Below are 18,160 nucleotides of genomic sequence, written 5' to 3'. Positions count from 1 at the left end.
AGCTGTATCATCCACAGTATTGAGGTGTTCCTCAACCGCAACCATTTTTGTAGAAAGACTTAAAAACTTCTCTTCAGCACTGGTCAATTTTGCCTTGATTTCTGCGATGTAAACTATCACTTTGATAAGTAATTCAAGTAGTAGGTCATCTCTCTTCTCATCCCCTCCTTTCTGCCTCTTAGCTGGTTAAGAAGACTCAGCTGGACAAGTTTCATCAGCCATATTTGAGGAAGGATAACAATATTAAAGACAGGCATAGGAGCGCAACTTTTAAGCAGCCATCCTTGGAGCTGACAGTTCCGGAATCAACTCAGACGTTTAAAGAAGATCAAGCACAAGTTCGAGTTCAAGTTTAAGTGAGTTATTTTATGTTTTTTACTGTTAACACTATCATAATTAGTTGTGTAAAGTCGAAATAATGTAAAGTTTGAAATCAAACTAATTAATTTAATAAAAAAAAAAAATATATTCACTAGATAAAATGAACAGGAACATGTCCAATGGCACTGGCATTGAGAATTGATGCTCTCAGAAGAAACTGTTTTTAAAACTTACTTTAAAACACACAAAACAAATGAAAAGGGGTATCCAAAGAACACCTACAATAGAATTAAGGGAACCTGTTCAGAAATGCTTTATCCACAGGGAAAAGTATATCCATGGAACTGAGCACAATGAAGGTCCCGCGTGAGGAGATGGAGTAATGATTCTCAACATCAACAAGCTGTGTTTCAAACTAAAAGGTTTATTTAGGTGGTTTTAAAAGTATGGGTTGAAACAACCTGCAGGAACTTTGCGAGTCGCTGCAACTGAAAGGGGATGTCCAAGTCTAAACAGTGTCAGTAAAGAAATAATGGATTTTGCCTGTGTCCACCACCTCTAGGGGCTTAGTTCCACATCAGAAAGGTTAACCTAGTCTTACTCCTTGACCCTCCTGGGACTTCCTAATCTGTAACAATGTCCAACTGACGTGAGCAACAAAAACAAATATCCAAAAACTATACTCAACCAGTTCTCCTGGCTAGTCCCGGCCAAACAGTCTTGGTTGTAAGGACAGATTTTCCTTTTGCTACTTTCCATCGATAGATATATACCTGACCTGACCTGACCTTTTAGAGGCAAGTAATGCATTCTGCTTTACTAGCCTTGTCTTTTTGCTCATTCGTATGGGGAAACTGGTCTGTCTATAAGACTATCAGTACTGGGAGAACATGTGTTAGTACATTTCTTGCATTGTTACAATTGCACACATCATCCTCATGTGAAGTGTTGTATAACTTTGTTGTCGCTTTTGGTTACATTTACAATGTGGCTAGGATGGGCTTGAGGCAGTGGATTTTTTTCTACCATTTTATATACTTTTTACTTGTGTACATTTGTATTTACTGAAAATGGCTGATGGTGGCTAGAACCCCAAGATTGCCTTTCCACAAGGTTTTTGCCTGTCCATATTGTTCTTTGCACTTCTTCCTGCACTCTCATGTCTGAAATTGCCATATATGGGAAGCCCTTTCCCGGGGAAGCTGATACTAGCAAAGAGGCCGTTTGTTAGAGAGTCCCAATATGGGGACTGGGACTGTTGCATTCCAGTACACATCCCGATGCCTGAATGTCCATTGCTGGACAGATGTGGTGGCAAGCGGGCATCCGTGATTGGATAGCAATCACCAGTTTGAATGGAGCAAATCCTTACCATTGGTGGACTTGGGTGAGGGTACAGTTCAAATCTCGAATAAAAAAGGAATTCTACAGCCATTCTTCAGATCATTGTTGAAGCCAAGGCCTCTATGAAGAGCAGCCTGTTGACGACCCGATTACTACTCCTGTAGCTGACCAGCACCAGGTCCCGGTAAAGACATGCTCCTCTGCCTGATCTCAAGAAGACCCTAGTCGGTGGTTCGAGCCCTGAACCTGTGGGTGGAAACACCCAGTCTCAACCCCTGCTTGAAGATCTATGCCTTCCTGTCGCTGCCTTATCGTGGTAACCCGGTTGCAATCAATCTTGTACACATCCTCAAGGTGCCCTGATGTCACCCACTCTGCAAAGGTTTTCATCTTTCTTTGTTTGGGTGTTGAGCTAGAAGGTCTCTGGAACCGAGATTCAAGCACTGCAACAAACCAAACCTAAATTCGGTGTCCAAAAGTACCCTCTGCACCCACGATCCATGGGCCTTTCTTGACCAGACCAAGCACGGAAGACCATGTCCCAAACGGATTCCGGAACAGTCAGCAATGGGGCATGGAGAAATCCGAGTCAATGGTTAACATACCTGTTCCTACCCCGACCCTTGCTCTCCATAGGGTTACATCGGAATAATCACTCGTTCCTGCCTTTACTCCGCTCTGTTCCTAGGCACATCTGATTGTCTGGGATTGAGTTCACTTAACTGAAGTTTACTTAGCTTTTTGAACTTGTATTCTAAACACTGGCATCATGCAATATTTTAGTAAGCCTGCCTGAAAAGAACAAATTACTTACCACTGGTAACGTCCTTTCTGAGGGATGTCCCTCCCATGGAATCTTCATCGTTGATCTATCCGATATCCTGCATGCAGTTTTGGAAACTTTTTGACAGCAGAGGCTGCTGTGCGTCGTCTCGTGGTCCCTCTCTGGCTTCGATCCCGCTACAAGCTGCAATGTCAACACTGGTATAAGTAGTACACACTGCCACCCCTTTTGCCCCAGTTTTGCGTTTCCCCTCTTTATGCACTGCTGCCTCGTAGGTTACAGAATGCCAGACGTTAAAAAAAAGAGAGATGTAAACTATGGAAACTCCACCAAAGATGCAGGGGGAGGCTGGGAGGATGATAAGGAATCCATGTGAGGAACATCCATCAGAAAGAACATTACCATAGATAAGTAATGTGTTCTTCTAATGGGTCGTGAGCTCCCACCGATCCCTCAGCTTTAACAGACTCCCATAGCAGTATGCAGAAGGTGGTGGGAAAAGAGATTTACTTTTCATATATGCCGTGGAGAACAGCTTTACCAAATTCAGCTGCCTGACCGACACAGAATCAGGCAGTAATTATTTGTAAAAGTGTGCAGCAAAGACGTGGTTGCCGCACTGCAAATGTCCTGCACCGGCTCCTCTCTTTGAAGAGATGAATAAGCAGCCACTCCTCTTGTGGAATGTGCTCTCATACCCTCAGGGACCTCTTTGCCAGCCAAAGTCTAACATTCCTTTATACACAAAATGATCCACCGAGACAGCCGGTCCCAATTTATAACAAGCATTTCTCACAAATCATTGACCCTCCTGCCGAACTTTAGCAAGCCTGCTAATGTAAAAGTTCAATGCTCTCTTGGGGTGCAAATGATGAAACCTCTCCTCCTCCTTGTAAGGAGGAGGAGGTGGATTAAAAGGAAGAACATTTTTTGTGCGAGGTGAAACTCTGACACCACCTTAAGCAGAAATGAAGGGAGAACCATCAAAACAACTTTTTTTCTAGTAGTAAGCAGTGGTTTGCAACTCCAAGCCTGGAGCTCACTCACCCTGCAAGCCAAAGTGCTTGCTTGCAGAAAGACGGTCTTCACTGTCAACATCCTTAAAGGAGATGAATGAAGAGGCTCAAAAGGACCCCACCCCACCCCCAATCAAGAATTTCAACACTAAATTAAGCTCCCAAACCGGAACTATGAACTGTACCAAGATGTTCATCAGTCCCTTCAGGAACTGGATAACAGATGGGATTTTGGCATAGGAACTTTGGTCAGGTGAGCGCTTGAAAATAGACAGTGCCACCAGATACCCTTTCGCAGGGGAAACCTGTAGCCCTTGATGGGCCAGATGTAACAAGAAAGACAACACCAATGGTGTGTCGCACATAAAAAAGGTCTATATTCTTAGCTCTGCACCAGCTTCAAAATCTTTTCAAACAGCAGCAGTATAGTGCCTTTGTTGGTTGCCTTCTGTCCGAAAGCAACACTTCCATTACACCGTCCGCAAGATCCCAATCTCTGTATCTTAACGTCTCAGAAACCAGACATGAAGGTCCAGGGTTCTGATTTCTGGTTGCAGAAGGTGACCTCCCTCCTAAGTGAGCAAGTCTGCTCTTTGAGGAAGACGAATCAGAAGGCAGATGGACATGTCCAGAAGTTCAGGGTAGCATGCCCTCGTGGCCCAATCCGGAACAATCATGATCATGGATTTACCAAACTTCCTCAACCTCCTGATGAGGAATGACAAGGACTGGTGGTATCGCAATTCTCAGTCCACCACTTTATGTTCACAAACTCAATTCCTTTCTGTAGTTACTCAACCTCCACTGGCGCTCAATATCGCTTTTGCTTCTTTTCACTACTACAAAGCACTGGAGTTCCTTCTCCTTTTCACTCTTCCTCCACTTATGCTCTATGTGCTATTCTGAAAACTCATTTGTTATCCCCTCTTGCTTAATGCAGTTGTACCATTATACATTATGTATTTTCATTAAATGTTAGTTATCCTTCTTGTGCAGCACTTTGGCGAAAGCGCTATGTAAAGAAATATTTACAATTCCTGTTGCAAACCAAAATCACAAAGTGGAATTTGCTTCAACACCACACAAGTGGAAATAGGAAAAAGAGGAGGTAGGGGAGAGTTAAAGAACCTCGGAACAGGTATAGCAAAACACTCTCAGGCCTCTCTCCTCCTCAACACCTAGGCCATCACGTCGCCCCTTGTGACATTTGACTCGCAAGACCTGCCTGCCTGCCCCTCTTCTCCCCGCCACCAAGGACAGCTGTATTCTTCCTCTGTGCCACTCTGTATCCTATCCCCCACTGTATATCTGTTCTTTTACCTCTGATTAGCACTCAGTTGTGCATCTGTAATGTTGTATAACTCTAAAGAGCTCCATTATGTAACTGTATGGTTGTATAGCTCAGTAAAGCGCTCCATTGCTTCTTGAAGCTAGGGCCACATTCAATAAATACAATAATGATAATAATCAAAGTTTAGTATTCTAATGTATGCAACAACCTCTTCAGCAATAACCGATGCTCGGACCTCCTTGTACGTAGATTGGAAGATTACATTAAAAGATCTGTTAAATCTGTCACTAAGAGAATTGCCAAATGACAGATAGTGGCGACGTGCACCGTCCAAGGCAGATTGGGCCAGAGAAAAACTGGGATTAATGCCTGGACACTAAAACAAATTGAAAGTGGAGAGAGCCGCAATGCAAACCTTGCACACAATTTCATAAATATGCTGACAATTGTTCCAAAATGACAGATTTGTGCTGCCCTTTTGCCCATGTCATACTTACACCTGGGTGCTGAAGTCTTGCGTAGGATCTCCGGGGGAGTGCTGGAAGATTTTCTCCAACTTTGCCACATACCTGCAAGAAGCAAATTGACACAATCAGACACAAACCCTCATTAAAAATTAGTTTTGCACAGTTGGGTAAAGACTGAGGGAGCTATGGAATGGTGGACTTTTGGGGTACAATTCAAACTCTATGCCACAAAAACATTGGGCATGTTGAAAACGAAAAGATCTCCACCACTAGTTTGTGTAAGGGATCAGAATGGCTCACTTCTTATGGAATGAAGCAGGCAAAATAATACATTCAAGACCTACTCAAGATCATGGTTTGTGGGTTAGGGTCAGGAGGGTCTTTTGTATACTATGGAAAGAGGAAGGTGATAAGTTTGCCCTGAGGAATTAAATTTGTCTTCCTGGACGTGGGTTTACAGGTTGAAGGAGGTTCTAGGAATCAGTCGATAAGTAAGGTAGAATGACTGCTTGGGGAGTTTTCATTAAGTCCCACGTGGAGGTAAGACTTTAGTAAGCTATCACAGTGGTTTGTAGATCCACAACTCTTAGTTTCAGTCTGTACTACTCAGAGACCTTGATAGAGTGGCAGAGCAGTCAGACTCATCTTAAGAGGAAGATGTGGGCTGTAGGTAAGTACACTGAACCTAGTTAGTAATGCAAAATGAAACACATACATTTAAATTAAAATATAGATTATATTTACACAAACGTCACAGTTAAATACTTAGCACAATACACCAACACACATGGGTATACTTTACACTACTTTCAAAGGGCCACTTCTTAGTTGGTAGTTGCTGAACACGCACAATTGTTACAGGAGTTTGGCAAGTCTACCGTGTTAGGACAGTTTTTCTGAAGTCCAACTAAGGGCTTAGTAAAACCATTGAACCACTGAAGGAGTACAAGACTCCATTCTTAGTATAAGGCTGTAAAACCAGAGTTCAGGGTAGCGTAGACAGAGCAGCCAGGTGTATTTTAGGAGGGAGAGAGGGCTGTAGAATCAGCACAGATGAAAATGTAATACAAATGGGCCAAGAAACACTATGTATTGTAAAAACTAAGAATTGATTTAAATACAAGTAGGCCCAGATAAGATCTAATGGTAATTAAGTACTAACACACATTATATGTAATAACAATTATAAAAAAACAACACTATGCTTGAAGGTTCACAGACCAAAGCATAAACCTTATTTGGAACACCTAACAGTAGTTCTAGGAAAGTCAAACCTTTTCATACACATTCAGTATAGGTCAAACCTATTCTTGGGGAGTAAAAACCAATGGTTACTTTCGGATTACATTAAGTAATTCAAGGGTAGTAGACCCTACCAGTTCTACAGTGATGGTCAGTAACAAATCACATAATCGGTCAACTGGACAGTATACGATTTGTGAATCGTGGAACACTTATTCTAGGTGCAGTAAAAACCTATAACTACTTTTGGGGTAAAAACCTATAACTACTTTTGGGATAACACACAGCTAACTCAAGGTAAGTAAAATACATATACTTTTTCAAGGAGCTATCAGCAACATGGGGCAGGTATAAAGCCAAGACTCTTTTTTGTGCCTGTCTAAAAAAGCCCAGAGAAAGCAAAACCCAATGTTACACTTTATTGAATGAATCAAAGTTATTCTAGGTAGGAAAGACCTAATGCAGGCTTATTCTGGACAGGCTAACAACAAGTCAGGGGAAGCAAGACCCAGTTGGGGGACACTCACCCAATTATCCTAACAGGAATAATCTTGTAAAACCAACAACATTACTTTTGGGAAGAGGCACAATCAAATCACAGGTGAGTAATATACCCTTACATCTACTTTCTGTTAGAATGGCAAAACGGTTTCTAAGGAAAGAAAGATGTTAAACATACTTTTCAAAATAGTGCATAACACATCCAAGGTAAGTAAGAACATTCTGTAACTGAGTTACAGTTGCCAATCAACTCTTTTACAATAAGTAACTTTTAAACATGTATCCTCTTTTCTAGGCAAAAGGCCCAATCCCTTAAAGGTCTTTCCCTTATTCTTGGAGCATGAGTATTCTCAGTGGCAGAAGCGGAGTCACTAGGGCCTAGTGTCCAACGGACAGTGTCAGGATAGGTTCTTAAGTAGCAAAAGTCAGAGTTCCCCACGAAGACTTGACCAAAAGGTGAGTATTTTACTTCTAGAGTTAGAGGAGGGTCCAGGTGCTTCACAGAAGACACCCTAGCAGGATTCTAGCAGTGGGACTGGGTACACTGGATGGGAGGCCTTCCAATCACAGAACACACCCCACAACTACATAGGAATCCCAAGAGACTTTAGGTAAGTACATACCCAAGTCAACACAGTACCTCAGCATTGAAGCAGATTTTGCAGCAGATGGGCTACAAGATCTGCAGCCAAAAACCCAGTCAGTGGAATCCTTGTCATGGTGACTGAAAACAGGACCTTGGAAGGGATTTTGCAGCAGGAATCAACAGAGAAGACTCTAGGCAAGGTTTTCCTTGCTAAATGCGGCTCTGTGGATTTGGCACCAAATATTGCAGTTGGATTCTCGTAGTTACAAAGGTCTAGCACTCTGGTGAGGGGACTTTTCGGACTGGATTCATGTCTCTGGCGATACACCAGGATGCCCACGAAGTTTCCGCGAGATTCAGAATTCGGAAGACTGTGCACCGCACATTGGCTCGAGGTCCCAAGATATTGGGGTATTGCAGCCCGCAATGTTTGAGCACGACGTGGGATGGCTCAAAATGCAGGTCTTCTTGAGTCTAGTGGGTCTCACCAGGCTCTGGGTCAGCGTTGTCGTTTTTCAGAGTCCCTAGGTCAATTGGAAGGAAGGGCTACAGCAGGCTCAGGTTACAGCAAGATCTCAGGTCAATGGAAATCATCTCAGCCGCTTTTCCTTCATCATCCTCTTCAGTTTCGGTTCCAGTGGTAGACTTGTCTTCAGCTTCCAGGTTAGGAGTATTTAACAGGAACTACAGCACAACCTTGTGCATTCTATCCCTGCATTTTACAACAAGGGGCAATCTGGTTGTCCAATCAGGACAGCCAGCCCCCCCACTGGGATTTGTCCCCATTCAGGCAAGGAGGAAGACAAAGGGCTGTGCAGTTTTGGACTCCTCCCTCGCTTCCTTCCTTCACAGACAGACTGGAGCCTGGGCGGGGAGTCCAGGGTACTCCCACCGATGATAAAAATCCCACAAAGCAATTTCCCACCTCGGTTGTCAGGGGAAGGAACAAGAAAGGACAAAAAACTAAAATGGCAAGAAAAGAAGACGGGCCATTATGATAAAATGAGCACCATTAAGTACCTTTACTGCAGCTGTGAACACAGCCCGCGGTAAAGGTGCACCAAATTGATAAAAGGTATCACTGCCACCAGCCATTGACGGTAAGCTTGTCCCTGTAACAGAATTTTTACAGTTTTAGTGTGAAAGGGGATACATAGTATCACCCCGGAACTCTACATAAGGTGTAGCGTGCCGGGGAGATAAATAAATTGTAAAAGGGATCCAAAGATCCTTTCTACCCTTGGGAACTGTAGTTCTCTCAAGGTTAGCCAGAGAAAGTTTAAAAGGGCAGCCCCTAGGGCACCACAGCAACAACGGGCACTTTTTGCCAAAATGTTGTTAAAGAGGATCACTTTAAAAAGACACTATGGAGAGTCTAAAAAATGACACCCATAAAAACGAATAAGGAACAAGTTACTTACCTGTAACTGTTGTTCTCCAGCATGGGTCTGGCATGGATTCACATGCTCATGAATATTCCCCGTCGTCAGGCTGGGAATCCTCGGTAAAGAAAAAAATCAGTATCAGTTTCGTTTCTGATCTGTCTTTCGTAGTAGTAACCAATCACTGATCTCTGCGTCAAACTGACCACAGCCAATGACTGCCCTTCTACCTAAGCCCCGCCTCTAGCAGCCATCTTCAGATTTGGTAGCACGTGAAGTGGCAGTATGACCAAGTGAAGAGCCGCAGAGGGGTAGGCGGGAGAGTTCGCATGTGAATCCATGCCAGACCCATGCTGGAGAACAACAGTTACAGGTAAGTAACTTGTTCCTTCTCCAGCATGGGGTCTGGCATGGATTCACATGCTCATGAATAAAGAATACATAGCAGTGCACACATGCACAACCACGGGAGGTGGCAAAGGCTCAATATTAAGCATTACATCAAACTCAACATTAAGCAATTCTTACCTCCTCACCAGGCTCACCTTAGGCAAACAGATTGCGCAGCACTGCTTGGCTGACCCTGGACTCCTCCCTGGAATCCCGATCGACGCAGTAGAATTTCGTGAAGGTGTGCGTCGACCTCCACGTAGCAGCCCTGCAGATGTCCAGCAAGGGCACACCAGATAGGAACGCCGTGGTAGCTGCGATCGCTCTGGTGGAATGGGCTCTCGGACGGCCAGGCAGCGGTCGGTTTGCCAACCGATGACAGTACATGATACAGCCGGAGAGCCATCTGGAAATGGGGGCCTTTGAGAGAGCCTTCCCCTGATTGACAGGTCCAAAGTTCACAAAAAGTTGTGACGTCTTCCGAAAACACTTTGTGCGGTCCACGTAAAACGTATCTAGCCACATCCAGCGAGTGCAAAGTCCTTTCGGCCGGCGACAAAGGCGACGGGAAGAAAACAGGCAACACCAAGGGTTCGTTGAAGTGGAAGTCCGACGGCACCTTGGGCATGAAGGAGGGGTGCGTCCTGAGCACTACCCTCGTGTCGTGAAAAGTCAAGTACGGGGGCTTGCAGGAAAGGGCCTGGATCTCTCCCACTCTTCGTGCGGAGGGGATGGCCACAAGAAACGCTGTTTTCCACGACAAGAACTTCAACGGAGCCGAGTGCAGAGGCTCGAACGGAGGTCCCATGAGCTTGGTCAGCACCACGTTGAGCTCCCACGCCGGGGCCGGAGCCTTCACCGGCGGGAACGATCTGAACAGTCCCTTCATGAATTCTTTCACCAGACGATGAGACCACAAAGACGTCCGCCCCGTGGTTCTGGTGTATCGGGAGATCGCAACAAGATGAATCTTGATGAACGCGTGCGCCAGTCCAGCCTTGGCCAGCGTCAGAAGGTACGGCAGTACCTGGGGAGCCGTAATCCGTAGAGGGTTAATCTTCTGTGCGTGGCACCAGACAGAGAACCTCTTCCATTTGTGTCCGTAGCATTTAAGAGTTGAGGACGCCCTGGCCTTTGCAAGAACCTCTTTGCAGTTGGCCGGTATGTCGTATCCTCCAAACTCTAACGCTGCAGGAGCCAGGCCTGCAAGTTCAGCGACTTCGGGTCGTGATGGAGGATGGCGCCTCCTTCCCTGGAGAGAAGATCCGCGTCCACTGGCAGCTTGATTGACGGGGACGCTGACAAGTCCAGAAGGTCCGGGAACCATATCTGCCTTGGCCACGCAGGTGCGACGAGGATCATCCTGCACCGTGACCTCTTGAGCTGGTTGATGAGCCAGATCAGCAATGGCAATGGAGGGAACGCGTATAGAAACAGGCCCTCCCAGGGGAACGAGAAAGCATCGCCCTTGCTCCTCGGCTGGGGAAACCTGCTGGCGAACCTCCGGCACTTGGAGTTCGTCGCCGTCACGAACAGATCGATCTGGGGTGTGCCCCACCGTCGGAAGAGGCGGTCCACTAGATCCTGTCGTAGTTCCCACTCGTGGCACGAGCGCAGCTCTCTGCTGAGCGAGTCGGCGATGGTGTTTTTTATCCCTGCCAGATGAAACGGCACCAGAAACATCCCTTGGGCGACGGCCCAATGCCACAGATCCTGCGCCTCCTTGGACAGGGCTGGGGATCTGGTACCACCCTGCTTCCTGATGTAGAACATGGTGGTGGTGTTGTCGGTGAAGATCCTCACCACCTTGCCCTTGAAGGACGGAAGAAAAGACCTGAGGGCCCAAAACACTGCACGGAGCTCCAGGACGTTGATATGGAGGGACTTCTCCGTCGGAAGCCAAAGGCCTCTCGCGTGCAGATTTTCGGTGTACGCTCCCCATCCTTCCAGGGAGGCATCCGTGGTCACTGTCTCCTGGTGACCGGGGGTCTGGAAGTCCATGCCTGCCGTCAGATGCGCGCGGGTGCCCCACCACCGGATCGCTCGTCGGAAACTCTCGTCGAGTGTGATCCTCTCCTCGAAGCTGCCCGTCGTCTGGATCCAGTGCACGTCCAGGAACTCCTGCAACCGGCGCATCCGGAGCCTGCACAGGCGGATGAGATAAATGCAAGAAGACATCATTCTGAGGAGGGACTTGATGGACCTCACCCTGGCCGCGTCCGCAATCAGCATCCGCTGCACCTTGCCCAAGATGGCCCTCGTCCTTTCCTCCGACGGAGAGGCAAGAAGCGACACTGTGTCGAGCTTTGCTCCCAGAAACAGTGCGCTGCCACCGGTGCGAGGCACTTGGTGAACACCCTGGGTGCCGACCTCAATCCGAAGGGAAGGGCTCTAAACTGGTAGTGACGCCCTTGGACCACGAACCTGAGAAACTTTCGGTGTCCCTTTAGGATGGGAATATGGAAGTAGGCATCCTCCAAATCCAACGACGACAGGAAATCGCCCTCCTCCTGTTGACCCAGGACGTGTTGGAGGGTGACCATCCGGAACTTCTGTGCCTTGATGAATTTGTTCAGTCGTCGTAGGTCCAGGATGGGACGCAATCCTCCCGTCTTTTTCTTCACGAGGAAGTATCTTGAGTAAACTCCGGAGCTCCGAAGCCTCTTTGGGACGAGCTCGATGGCGCCCTTCTTGAGCATCGCCTTTACCTCCAAGAGAAGTTGAGGGACGTGATGTTCTTTCCTGGCCACAGGGGGGACGCGCGGGCACCTCTTTAGAAACTCGAGCGCGTGACCCTGAGCTAGGGCGTCCAGCACCCAACGGTCGGTGGAGATGGACTCCCACACGCTGACGAAGCTCGCCAGCCGGCCTCCCACCGGGGTGCTTCGGTGGGGGCTGACCCCACGGCCGGTTCAGTCCTGCTTCGACGAGGCTTTGCCGCCTTGTCCTCCTTGGCGACGACGGCGGGGTCCGCCTGACTTGCCTCGTCCCCTGTAACCTTCCTGTGACGACGAACGGGACGCTTGACGGTAGGTGGAAAATCCACCGCTGGAACCTTTGGAGGCACCCTGTTTACCTCCGCCGCTCCGAAAGGGCGGCCGCCGTTGCTGGAGAACTCCAAGAGCCCGGGCCGTCTCCGTGTCCGCCTTGACGGCTTGAAGGGAATCGTCCACTGTTTTCCCAAACAGGTTGTTTCCGTCGAACGGCATGTCCAAGACTCTGGTCTGCACGTCCTGACGGAAGTCAGTAGCCTTGAGCCATCCACGCCGCCTAAGGCACACGCCGTTACCCAACTGGCGAAATCCAGTGTCAGCGATGTCCGTCGCAATCGTAATGGCGTGGTCCGAAGCCACCTCTCCTTCCTGCAAGATCTCTAGGGCTAGTTTGTACCACAACTCCCTGTCGTAGCGGGCTACGATAGCCAAGGCGTTGGCCGCCTTAATCGTCGTCGCTGCCGACGAGATGACTCTGCGTCCCATCGTGTCTAATTTCTTTCCCTCGCCGTCCGGAGGGGAGGTTGATGTAGAGGCCGCGCCCCCCCCCGCTTTCTTCCTGGCCGCCCCGGAGACGACCGAGTCTGGGGTCGGTTGTGCCCGAAGGCATAAGGGGGCCACGTCCGGGACCCAGTACTTCTTCTCGTACCGATCCCTTCTAGCCGGCGTCGTGGATGGGTTCTTGAGGAGGGCGAGGCCCTCATCCCAAAAATCGTCTAGTAGAGGTACAGCGAGGACCGTCTTCCTCTTGGTCTCGCGCCGTTGATAAAGGAAACCTTCCTTCTTCTCTTCCGGGCAGAGCTGGAAAAGCTTGGATGCCCTGGCGATCATGGAGTGAAACGATCCAATCTCGTCGGGCGGGGAAGCCCGTGGTGGGAGGTGACGACGGGAGATCCTTGTCGTAAACCTCGTCGTGTGTACCCGTCGCGGCTGTGTCAGTCCCCGTATCATCCCCACGTGTCGTGGACGGGGAGGAGGGCTGAACAGGTCGCGATGGCTGAAAAGGAGGTGGAGGGTGAATCCTTCTTCTCTTAGGGGGAGGGCTCCCAGAAGGGCCTGGCTCCGGGTTCCCCGTCGGGAGCGGTTCCTCCGTTGGTGGTAACGGCAGTCTCGTCCTTATCTCCGAGCACAAGGACTGTATAGCCAACAAAATGGCCGCCGAGTTGTCTTGCGGCACTAGTTGAGGGAGATCCAACGGGCGATCAGGAGCCCCGTCGGCATCCTCGACGCCCTCGTCGTCTTCCACGTCGGGGTCCCCCCCGACAGGATGGCCTTCTTCCATGCCAGAGCCGTGGCCTAAGACTTCGATCAGCTCCTCCTCAGAGGCCGAGTCCACGACGACCTCCTGCCCCCCCCTTTTTCATCTCCGTCGGAGGTTTCACGGGGGTCCTGTCGATGGGCACGAAAGAGGACTCCCTCCGCGGTGGCAGGGAGATTCTGGGCCCCTGGGTCGCCACCACTGGTGTAGCCTCCACAGGCTGAGCCAGGGCCGCCGCGACTATCTCGATAGAGGCCTTGGCCGGATGGATCAAGGCTTTCACCACCTTAGGTTCGCTCACCGCCTTGGGGGGAGGGTCACCACCTCGCTCCCCCTCCGATGGGGCCTTAGGGCACGTACGGGGTCTCTCCAGGAGTTTCGCCGGGTGCTCGGCCTTCCTCTTACCCGAGCCAGAGCGTTGGCTCGTGGTTGATGGCGCCGGGGAGGATGCGCCCTGCCAGGCCGCCGGGGAGGATGCGCCCTGCCTGGCGCCCGTAGAGCCCGACCGTTCGGCGCTCCCGGTGCCAGCGGACTCGCGGTGCTTGGCCTTCTGTTGGACCCCCGTCGCCGGGGCGCCCTCAAAGGTCTTAGAAGACCGCTTGGACGACTTCTTCTTCTAGCCTGATGGGCTCTTTCCTTCCAGCCAGTTGGCGAGATGTTGATGGCGGTCCTTCATGGTCCGCTCCGACATATTGCCGCAAAACGCACAGTCCTTCTCCACGTGCGTCTTGTCCTCATGTAGGCAATAAAGGCAAAGGGAGTGTTCGTCCTCCTTGAAGACATTCTGAAGCTGGCATCCAGGGCAGACCCTGAACAGCTTTCCGGGCGTCGAGCTCCCCTTCTCCTGGGCCATGTTCGAGATGGGCCTGAGAGAATTCTGGAGTCCTCCAAAAGCGTGTCTCGACGAAATCTTCACCCTTGAGGGGCGTAGACGAATCCGACACGGGTCCCCGTTGATCAGATGAATAAACGGTGGAGCTTGAGGCTCTTTTGACCGAAAAGAGAGACATTTTTTGAGAAAAGACGTGAAAAATAGCACTAACGCTCGAGAGCAATAGCACGAGGATCCCAACACTTGAACGTGCAGTAAAAATCTGAAGATGGCTGCCAGAGGCGGGGCTTAGGTAGAGGGCAGTCATTGGCTGTGGTCATTATGACGCAGAGATCAGTGATTGGTTACTACTACGAAAGAGATCAGAAACTGATACTGATTTTTTCTTTACCGAGGATTCCCAGCCTGACGACGGGGAATATTCATGAGCATGTGAATCCATGCCAGACCCCATGCTGGAGAAATGTTTTTGTGGATGTGGAAAAAGGTTCCCACTCACAGAGGTATTAAGGAAAAATAATCCACCAGTAAAGCAAAAAGTTCTGGGGTTGAGCCAGGTCAGGAAGATTTGCCATTTCTATGAAAATCTTACCTAACATTTACCGTACTATCAGTAACAATGTGCAACCACAAAGTAATAAGCTTATTGAATTTAGTCAGCATACACATATAAGAGTGATTTTTGGGAAGTAAAACAGTTGGTTAGTGTTATCGTAGCAGAGTTCAGGTTCTAGAGGCAGTTTCCCTGCACAGCAAGTCTTTAAATGTCCAAAACGCAACCCTAGCTAAAAGGCAGCTCGGAGAGACTTTAAGACTGAAAAAGCAGCAGAAGTCAAAAGTTCCTGTGGATACTGTTTAGTCTCTAGGAAAGAAGACTTAACCAATGTTGGAGATCCTGTTAAAGGACTCGCTAAAGGGACACAGGCAGCGGCTTGACTCCGAGGTAAGAGGGGGTTGCCCTGGACACCCCTATGTGCACTCCAAAGCTCTGGAGCAACATTTCTGGAATAAGGCAAGTAATACCTTTTTCCCCACAGAACCTTAGGTTTGAAGAAAAAGTTTGTGGTGGATGCTCTGTGATGTTGCAGCTCTGGACGCAACCTCCAGATTCCTTGGTCTGATGACGAATGGCAGGACAACAGATGGGATCCCTCAGCAGCAGTCTCGAGGGAGGACCTCTGGCACGGCTGTCATCAACTTTTGTGGTCAACTCTGCTGTTGTTCAGCTATTCCAGAGAGGACTGAGGTTCACACTACACATTCACCGTTCAGAGCATCCGGGGCCCAACAAACCCTCCAACGGTATACAGACGGAGGACTCAGCTAAGGGCAAGTTAGAACTATCCTTTATTTTCCATAACAGACATGGATCACACCTGTAACCAGAAAGATGTCAGCAGGATAAGGTCTGAATGGTTGTCTGAGATAATATCTTTTCGCATATGTGGATGTAGCTGGCCCTCCTGGGGGCTGGCCAAACAGTGACTGGCATCTTGCAATTCTGGCTCTTCGGGCTGTCATGCTTATGGGGGTACATATGGGCATTCCAGGGACCCTCTCTTCGGTCCGCCATCTAGTCGTCTTGTTGACCACTCCACCAAACCTATTCATTGTTGCTTTTGGTAGCCATATCTTCATTATTCCTCCAAGATGTCCATTTCAAGGTACATGGCCATTGAAACTCCATGTCACGTAACTACAATCTCCTAGGTTACCCCATAACCATTTTGCCCAGTGTTGTCAAGAGAATCATCGAATGTTACCTCAGTCGGGAACAATGGTCACTACTTTATCTGTGTCCTTATTTTATTTGTTTCTTCCATCTTATCTTCCTCACCATTTGTATTTATATATACTATTACTTTCATCTCTACTGTTTTCTGTCGTTTTGCAGCATTGCGTGATGCAGACCTTTATCACAGATAGTGCCACTACTACTAATTACTAGGAGCACTAATATACTTTTAGGCCGTCTTCCATCCATGTTGGCATCCATGAGAAGTCTTAGTTACATACCTGTAACTGTATTTCTCCAGCATTGGTATCTTTCATCAATTCACATGCTTGAATATTCCCTGTCGTCAGACTGGGAATCCTCAGTGATTTAAATAATTATTAAAAAATTAAATATATACACTATATTTCCATATAGAATGAATGTAGATTGCCCATTATAGCTTATGAGACATTCAATTGTGTAGTCCCTCAACCTCACTTTGGTCCTTTATGGCCCTAACCAATGAGGTGGCAGGGTTTAAGCTTCGCCCCAAACAGCCATCCTCAGATTTTGAGCTGTAGAAGACTACTTGAGTGATGACTGCTGGGAGCGGGAGCAGCCTCTCAGGGGAGGCGGGTGGGCGCATGTGAATCTATGAAAGATAGCAATGCTGGAGAAGAACAAGTTACTTACCAACTGTAACGTTCTTTCGACTGGATGTTCCTCCTACGTATTCCTCATCTTAGATATAGTCTGCCACCCTTGCTGCTTCATCAGAAAAATATTCGCCAGAGGGTGCTGTGCTCAAGGCCGCAGAGTCAGTCCCTCGAGGGCCGCCGTCGAATGCCGAAGTCATCCGTCGTATAAAGGACTCGAGGTGCGCCCGTTGGTCTCAGTTCTGTTTTATTGTGTTAATGGTCGCATCAGTTGCATCAGGCATCGAAGGATGTCAGGCTCTTACGGAAGTACAAGTGCAAAAAGCATAAAAACTGTACGGAGGGGTAGGCTGGGAGGGTCGATGGGGAATACGCGGGAGGAACATCCAGTCAAAAGAACGTTACAGTTGGTAACTTGTTCTTCAAATGGATTACGTCCTCCCATGTATTCCTCATCTTAGATAGACTCCTACAGCAGTTGTGATTTGGAGGAGGGAGTACCAGAGTTTTTAATTATGTACTGAATGAAGGACGGCTTTTGCAAAAAGACCTCCTTGGTAAGAAGTGGAGTCTAAAGAGTGCTGTTTTACAGAGGTGTGCATGGATGACCAGGTGGCCGCTGCACAAATGTCCTGCACCAGAACAGCCCTCCGAAGAGCCGTAGAAGTTGCTATGCCCCTGGTTGAATGAGCCCTTAGTCCATCTGGAGGCTCTTTCCCAGCCAATTTGTAACACTCAGATATTGCCAGAATTATCAGTCTAGATAAAGTTTGTTTGGACACTCCAAGGCCCAATTTGTGTCCAGTGTAAGCAACAAACAACTGGTCAGTTTGTCAAAATATCTCTAGTCTAGAGATATAGAAGCTGAGAGCCCTTTTAGGGTCCAGACTGTGGAACCTTTCCTCCTCCTTACTAGCGTGCGGAGGAGGGTAAAAGGAAGGTAAAGTAATCCTTTGTGACAGATGAAAATCTGAAACTATTTTAGGTAAGAAAAAAGGTTTGACCTTCAAAATGACCTTATCCTTGTGGGAAATGGTGTGAGGAGGCTTGCAAGAGAGCGCCTGCAACTCACTCACCCTGCAGGCTTATGTTAAAGCCACTAGTAAAATAGTTTTTAAAGTTAGGAGCCTTAAAGGACAAGAATGTAAAGGCTCAAACGGGGCACACAAGAAATTTTAAGACTAAATTTAAGTCCCAGATAGGAACTTGAAAAGGTGTTGGAGGGAACACATTTGTTAGTTCTTTAAGAAATGGAACAACTAAAGGCATTATTTCTTCGGAGGAGCGCTTGAAGATAGATAGTGCTGCTAAATATCCTTTAATAGTGCCAACTTAGAGCCCCGAGTTGGCTAGATGTAAAAGAAAAGACAGCACCATAGG

The 18,160-nt window shown here is 48.1% G+C and overlaps 1 protein-coding gene across 2 annotated transcripts in view; it reads right to left on the bottom strand.

Moving 5' to 3' along the window:
- The window catches only part of USP5 (ubiquitin specific peptidase 5), a 1,083,475-nt gene that overhangs the window by 522,230 nt on the left and 543,085 nt on the right, over positions 1-18,160 (bottom strand). For both annotated transcript variants that reach the window (XM_069650637.1, XM_069650636.1), the window contains exon 9: positions 5,254-5,325. In XM_069650637.1, the coding sequence (XP_069506738.1) occupies positions 5,254-5,325 (72 nt within the window). The remainder of the gene's footprint in view (positions 1-5,253; positions 5,326-18,160) is intronic.

The sequence above is a fragment of the Ambystoma mexicanum genome, chromosome 3p (genome assembly GCF_040938575.1).
Source record: "Ambystoma mexicanum isolate Mex_15411 chromosome 3p, UKY_AmexF1_1, whole genome shotgun sequence".
Classification (NCBI taxonomy): domain Eukaryota; kingdom Metazoa; phylum Chordata; class Amphibia; order Caudata; family Ambystomatidae; genus Ambystoma; species Ambystoma mexicanum.
Note: the sequence above shows the minus strand (reverse complement) of the source record. Positions and strands in the feature narration are given on the sequence as shown.